The sequence below is a fragment of the Hippocampus comes genome, unplaced genomic scaffold, assembly GCF_001891065.2.
Source record: "Hippocampus comes isolate QL1 unplaced genomic scaffold, H_comes_QL1_v1.1 scaffold39, whole genome shotgun sequence".
Classification (NCBI taxonomy): Eukaryota; Metazoa; Chordata; class Actinopteri; order Syngnathiformes; family Syngnathidae; genus Hippocampus; species Hippocampus comes.
In genome coordinates, this window is record NW_017842054.1 from 5,090,509 (window position 1) to 5,098,441 (window position 7,933).

The following is a 7,933-nucleotide window of genomic DNA, read 5'->3' on the forward strand; positions in this document are numbered from 1 at the left end:
TTGCATAGAATGTAACAGAGGCAGGATTTTGACGACTGGGTGATGTCTAAAAATCCTTGAATCAATGCTGCTTGTTTTCAGTACAACTGAACACGAGCAGAGTGTGTTGCGTGTCAAATCCTGTCCAGGCATTCTGGAAATCTCATTTTTTTGTGGGTAAACACAACAGGAACTCATCTGGATATAAAGTTCTTGGTAATGTTTCAGGAAGAAACATTACCAGGTGTCGTCACCTATTTACTTACTGTGGCTTTCACATGGCATTTATTTATTCTACAAGTAGATGAGGTATTGGGGCACGGCCTCGACAGAATAGGGGCAGAGGCCAAAGTTCTTTTTTTTTACAAAAAGGCAACTCTAAAATAAACATTTGGAATGAAAATTAAAGGGAATATCACATGTCAAAATGAAATGTAACGCAAATGAGATGATGGAATGAACAGTGGTTTGATTTCCCGTTCAAACTTTATACACTTCCATCCAATTATTTCAAACAGACACGCACATGCATACACACTCATGCTAAAATCTTTAAAGACAAATTCATGATTTATTGAATGTACTTCCTTGCACTTTTGTCTACGGTTGCGGCTTTGACGTCTTGATGAAAAATCCGCAGGTACTGCTGAGAGGAAAAGCATTAAAAAAAAGTGACGACAGTCTTTGAAGTTTTGAGGTTAAGATTGTGTTAGCTCCAAACAATCAAGCATCTTTCCGAGGCCTAGCATTTAAGTCCAGATCTCATTTTAGACCCCCAAACAAAGGCACATGCTAAGTTGCCTTCCACTCTTGGTTGTGTCGTCTCCATGACAACCTTGTTGCTTCGAAATCACATGCTGGTGTCAGACAGGGTGTCCAACATGACGTCGCTTTCGTACATGTCGCATTCCAGCGTCAGGGACAGCCGCAGGGGCACGTCAAGGACCATCTTGTCCTGGTGGGATAACGGCGTCTCCACCATCATGGTGCTGCTAACGTCCTCCAGCCGCGGCGAGGCCAACGTTTCCGTGAGCTCCGTCGCGTTGAGCGCCTTCATCAGCGTCTGCGTGTTGGCGCTTCCTCGCACCTTGTCGCCGATGTCGGTACCTTCACGGGCACACATTTGGAAAAAGTTGTCAATGATGGGAAAGAGGAACACTGTGATGACTTTCATAAAACAGCAAATAGAAGTTATGGAGATGCAGAGGTATTTTCAGAACTAAAAAGGCAGTGGTTCAACACTTTTAGCGGGGGATGCATTTGAACAGGGGTGTGTAGATTTTTTTCTTATCCTCTGCAGCCAAAACACAGAGATTATATCATTAAAAAAAGAATGACATGTTCGAATTAAAAAAAAAAAAGTTAATGGTGAGCGCAGGTTAAGCAGTCTTAATAAACTGTACTGAGCAGTTAACTTCTATTTCCACTTTTATGACTGTTGACAATGCTATGCACATGTAATAGGTCACCACGGAAACAGTTCACCGATGTCACGTGAGATTTATTTCACTTTTTAAAAGACACTTAATTTGATTTTAAAATGTTACTTTAAAAAAGTCAGTTTGGCTCAGCAAAGTTTTACACATATTTCCAATTGTTTCACAGGGGAAAAAATGTTCTGAACAAAAACAAATGCAATGTACCTTCGTAGGCATCTGTTTCACCAATGTACATGTCGATGCAGTGGCCAAGCATCGTCACGGAAAACGTGTCATCTCGTTTCAGTCCAAGCGCCTAAGGGGGGGGAACGGTGTTTTTAAGTAAAGTCTGACAAAACTATCTTGGATCTGTGGTCATGGTTTTTGGGTCAGTTCACTTGGACCTTAGTTCGGTAAAATGTGTAAAAATGAACACCTGAAGAATTCTCACAGAATTATTAAACATTTTGTTATTGTATGATTATTTATATATTTTCATTAATCAGAAATATATCTTTGTTTTTCTATCCATGCCAGCGGCATATAGTGACAGGGAGGAAAATGAACCGCACTTCCACTGGATGACAAACGGTACAATAAACTTATGAACATTCAAAATTCCCTGGCGACAAGAAAATGTTGACAAGAAAAACTGTTGGCGAACATCTGGCGAACCTTTCACGAACATTTGTAATCTTGAACGAACCCTGACATGGATGCACATTTTTCTACCTTGGCCAACAGTCGCAATTGTTCACGCCTCAGTGGTAGAAGGGATTAGTACTGCTAATGATAATGGTACACATTGAAATGCTATACAGCATAATTACTCTCATAAATAAGAGTTCAAGTTAAGTAAGTAATATGATGGGCATTGCATGAAACTCTGAAATCGATTAATCTCTCGGGCCTAAAATGTACCCACTGTCGTGGCCGGTGAACTAATTTGATGTGAAAAATGTTTTACTGTATGGAAGTAGTCGATAGCACTCTCAAAGTCTCCCATGAGGCTGTGGACATATCCGATAGCGGCGTAGGTGGAGGCGTGCTGGGGGATTAGCACCAGCGCCTGACGGTGGTACTCCAGAGCCTGGTCGTACTTCCTGCACAAATGCATGTCAGAGCTTTATTAAACCAACATTCAAGGGCAAATTTAACATGAACAATGTCATGCTACCCACTTGAGTTTGCGACACACGTGACCCAGGTTGTTTAATAAAGGCTCCCACTTGTCTACAGTGACCTTGAATGAAAATGAGTCACAGTAACAATGACATAAATACAAAAATAATCATTTTAAATAAAATGAAATACTTCTAACTAAAATAACATGAATTTGAGATTAAATCAAATACATTTCTCTTTCCTAAAAACAGTGTTCAATAAAAACACAGCTTAAGTAAACAAAATATCTATCATTTTAATAATACAAAAATGAAAGAATTAATTGTAAATAATTACAAAAATGCATATGAAACTTCTTCTTTTCCTTTCGATATGAAACTTAAGTCACTTAAAAGTAATTCCAAATAAAAATTCTAAAATGTTTTTAAAAAAATAATACACCTTTTAAATTAATGCACCAAGAATAGATGAAGGAAGGAATGAGTACAAACAATAATTGATATAATTTTAAATACCTAAAATGAAAACAATTCCAAAAGAATTGGAAAAAAAAGTTATATTAAAAAGTATTTTCCGTTTCCCATTGTTAAGGCAGCTACCTCGTTCCCAATGGCTTTAATCTTCTCCATGGCGTCCAGGAAATACCTCTCAGACATCTTCCAGCTGAAAGGCAGATATGGAAAAGAATTTACACAACTTCACACTCATAGTGAATGCCTTGCTGAATTATTGAAATGGCCATTAAATACAATTAATGTCTTAAGCTTGTGTTTGACTCACTCTCCATTCTGAAAAGCAACCACGGCCACCTCGTGAATGACAAATGGGTCCTCCGGGGCGATGCTCAACGCTTGACTGAAGAAACGCTCGGCCAGCTTGGAATTGTTGGTCAGGCCGTACTCCAGACCGATGTACAGCATTGGCAAATGACACCTGGAAAAGGAAGATGTGGTATAAATGAACATAGGAGTAAGAGGATGTATCAAAAATGTATTGCCCAAAACAATAATGCCAAGTTTTGACTGACGCATTATTTATAAGATGGTGAGTGCCAAAAGCAACAGGCACTATTACACTCACTGTGAGGCATTTTTGGAAATGAAATAGAAGACACATCATGAATAGTGAGAGTAGAAAACAATTAACCATGAAATGAATCTCTTTAATGACTATCTTTTCATAATAATAGCAAACAATATTTTTCTATTCATTTTCCACAATCTGCAATTTTGAAATTATATTACAGTATTGTATTGTGCATCTAGAAATTGTTCACACCCACAAGCACTTTCCATTTTTCATATTTTCTTATGTTAAAACCTTATTCCATAATTGAACACATATACCTTTTTCCAAATTTTACACGCAACAGCCCATAATGAGAACAGGACTTTTGGGGAGGTTAATGTTTCCAAGTGTACTAAAAAGAAATCACAAGAATTGACACCCTCCAAATTGAGCTGGGTAGACTAAACGTCAGCTTTACAGATGACATGTCTGGCCTGCAGGCAGTGTAAAGACATCGACAGCAAAAGAGATGTCAGTCATAACAAATGTGAGTACAACCACCCTCATCGCACCACCTGCTATTTGGGGCACTAGTTTTGCAAATGCAAAGAAAATTATATTTTGAGTTGTGAGAGTACCCTTTCATCAGCTGTGCGGCTGTGAAGTAGGCAGCCATGGCCTGGTCATGCTCACTCTCCATGGCAAAGGAATGACCGTAGGCAATCCAGGCCGGACCATACGTCCTCTCCAGAGTGGTGGCTTTGCTAAGGGACAGGTAAAACATTAGCTTGGCAAACACCTTACTCCTAAACATGGTAGTTCTTGCAGACTGGTAACATAAATACCTGAGGTAGCGACGGGCGTTTTCATTTTTATGGCCAACCATGAGATAGTAGCAGCCAACGGCGAACCAGGATACCTGGAAATGTGTGTGTTTTCATTTTTTAGGTCGTTGGGGCAAATGAAAAAGGTGTGGATGAAGTGACACTTACTGGGTTGTTGGGATACAAGTCCACAAGTTTGTGCGATAGATAAAATAACTCTGTAGGACAAATACACACAGACATGCATAAACATGGAAACACTCTAATCAATAGGTCAATACAGTAGAAACTCCAAAGTAGAATGCCATCTCCTAGGTGACACTCCGTTTGAGTGCCAATTTCATGAGAACCTTCAAATTTCAAGGCAACAATTACAACTTTTATCCAAGCAAAAACACATGTATAATAAAATTTAAATTAAGTCTCCTAACCCCTCCAAGACACTCGACAGACTCACGATGGAAATGGTCACTTTGTGGCATTTTGTACCTATTGCTGAAATTAGTGCATGATAAGTGTATTTATGTTCGTATACGTTTAGTAAAATTAATTTGTGGTTAGCACGTGCGCCTCCCAAATGTGAGGTTTGGGGTTCACATTTCGACTCTTTTTGTTCATAGTTTGTATGTCCTCCACTCTAGCTCACCTGCAACTCTAATGAGGAAATTTGATGGAAGAATATTCTATGTCGCAGCAACAATCATTTCCTGCTCTATGGTTATCATCGCATTTCCTTCTTCGAGTCACCATTACCATTCTGTAGTGACATTAGAAAAAGAGCATCAATTGTGGAGTTAGGCTTTCTATTAACTCTCTGAACTGAAATCTTAAGATTTACTTGAGTCTCACGCAAACACACAACAATGGTGGTCTGAACTCAAGATTTCTTTGACTTCCAGAACGTTTAACTTGTATGTATGTACAGTATATGTTGGTCAAGTAGTTCTGAAAAGCAGGCGTATACGCTACCGTTTGCTTTTCCCAGCTCTACTAGAGTTCCAATGTGCACTGGTAAACAGTTAGCATGGAAGGGGTCTTTGACCATCACCCTAAAAGACAGAAAAGGCAAGACAGTGATCTCAAGGCACTTTCGAATCACCACCGCACACAATCTGGGTGCAAGACTACTTACGTGGAGGTTAGCTTGTAGCACATCTTGAAGTCACAGTTGTAATAATGCCTTTCGGCCAGGGACACTACCACATCTAAATTGTCCTGCAGATTGTTGACCATGGTAGGCACCACCAGGTCACTGGGCTTGTTGTACTGTTGTGGCAAAGATGAATGGAGACACTTAAGGCACACTACCACAATCTTATAGAATTCTTTCAGAACTGTATTAAAGTGCTGGCCTCGTGTTTGTATTGCCAATACATGTTCTGTGGTGGGGCCAACAACATGCAAACATGTTCTGCGTCTTTCCGTACATTTGGTTTTTTGTTTTCTATTATTACGCTGATGTACAGTGGACCACTGCAGATTCGAGGTTCAGCACTTGAGGATTTGCATGTTCACACATGACTGTTTTTTCAATATATTTTTTGGGGGGGCAAGGGGGGGGGGGTTCCCCATTTCCCTGTTTTTTGTTGAAATTGCATTGTTAATGTCTGTCAGTGTTTTTTTCTTTTTTAAGAATTTTTGGGGTTTTACATAAATACCCCCCCAACGCGTATATTTCAATGGCCATCTATTACACGTGGATTTTTGCTATTTGCGGCCCAATCCACTCCCTATCCCCTGCAAACAGCTAGGGACCACTGTACCTTCTTTAATTTATTCTCAAATAGGAAATGAAGCAGCTCCTCCTCTTCCTCTGTGCACTGCTGACTCAGCGGTAGCGAGTGTAGGAAGTCTTTCTCTGTTGAACAAGGTAGAGTATACAAGATTACGGCAATTTCCAACAAATATTATAACTGAATAAGAAGGACTATTAAATGGAGTGAAACAGTAAGAATCATTGCAGACTTTGGCAAAACAAGTCACAAAGCTCCCCAGAATAGAAACGTGGATACACACAACAATGATGAGTGTCAATTTGGTCAGTCGCCTTATAATGGAACGTGAAACACCTTTACAGACTTCTTTATAATACTGCACCGGGGACTCCTTCACACCAAGCATTTGACAAATTTACCCGAGAGGCTGATTATGTGCTTTGGTAGGTGCTGCTGTTTTGGTTAGTAACTAAGCTGAAATGGGATCTGCAGTCAAAGTTATAATGTGAGTGTGTGAGAAATCCACAAACTGTTTTTATTCCTGGTGGTAAAAAGGAGGAGTCTGTCTGAGGGCTGCATATCTATTTTAAAATGTTTTGGAATAAGGTGGAAAGTACCAGAGACCCATGTTACCTTCCTGGGCTGTCAACATGTGGTGCGATGTGAGAAGCTCAAAGGCTTCGAAGCAGTACACGTCTAGTTTCAAGGCCTCTTTGTAGCTGGAAGTGGCCAATGGCCGGTTGTCCATGGCATCATAGATCTTGCCACGTAGGAGGCAGATGGAGCTGCTGATCTGGAAGAGGAACACGAACCTCAGTCCACTGTCAATACAACACTCTCTGCCTCCTACTGACTGTCTCTTGGCTGTAGAATGTGCACAGGTGGATGCTCAACCCCGTTTTTTAAAGGGTTGTTACGCCTAGACTCAGTTTTAACATACTGGATTTTACTATTTGGCAGGAACCAGCAGAGGGAGCAAGCACCTCAGGCTTTCCTTCTGCTTTTTTTTTTCAATAATGAAACAAGGCGTTTAATGTAGAGAGCACAATGTAAATATTTCATTTGTGATTGAGAGATATACAGGTTACAACTTACAGAGGCAGGCGACATGTCCCACTCTTTGTTTGCCTCTGGTGTCCCGACCTCCTCCTTCACACTCCTGTCTAGCAGCTTCTTACAACTTGCCTCCTCTGATAAAATATCTAAGGCCTGCTGGAACTCCTTGGCAGCATACTAGAACAAAAATACAGTCATCCAATCATCAATTCACTCATACTTTTAATAATTTCCATTCAAATTCGTAAAATACAATGGAACCTCTACAATCAAACACCTTCATATTTTTTTCTTTTTTTCTTCCCCCCCTCCCCCCCATTTGCTGCTGTAGACTGCAAATTTCCCCAGTGTGGGACAAATAAAAGGTTATCATATATAATTCAGAATTTGACTGGATATTTGTATATTTGCAAGAATACTCATTTAAAGTCACAAAAAATTTGGGGTGTGATTCCAGCAAGACCTTAGGGTGCCTTGTTCAACCACAGTTTGATGAGCAACGAAATATTAATGCTTGGCTTCTTCTTTGGATGCTTATTTATTTTTTTTTTTAAACAATTATTTCAAAAGACAAAATGGCGAGCAACGAAATATTAACGCTTGGCTTCTTCTTTGGATGCTTTTTTTTTAAACAATTATTTCAAAAGACAAAATGGCTGTAAAAAGAAAATGATGGGAAAAAAATAAGGAGTGATGTGACATTACAAGTAGCATTGTGAATTTTATTGCTTTTACATTTCACGTGGGAAAAAAATGAGTTATGTGACATTACGAGTAGCATTGTGAATTTTATTGCTTTTACATTTCA

General features: G+C 39.5%; 1 protein-coding gene across 1 annotated transcript; it reads right to left on the reverse strand.

Moving 5' to 3' along the window:
* Nucleotides 1-528: 528 nt before the first annotated feature.
* cdc16 (cell division cycle 16 homolog (S. cerevisiae)) lies at nt 529-7,327 on the reverse strand. Its single transcript, XM_019860403.1, has 14 exons — nt 7,165-7,327; nt 6,703-6,862; nt 6,118-6,212; nt 5,487-5,620; nt 5,324-5,403; nt 4,523-4,572; nt 4,376-4,449; nt 4,169-4,294; nt 3,303-3,455; nt 3,122-3,185; nt 2,579-2,640; nt 2,365-2,500; nt 1,623-1,713; nt 529-1,086 (listed from the first exon to the last, which is right to left on the reverse strand). Exons 1-14 carry the CDS (start codon nt 7,177-7,179, stop codon nt 830-832), a joined length of 1,497 nt encoding a protein of 498 aa, XP_019715962.1. The 5' UTR covers nt 7,180-7,327; the 3' UTR covers nt 529-829.
* Between the last annotated feature and the right edge of the window lie 606 nt (nt 7,328-7,933).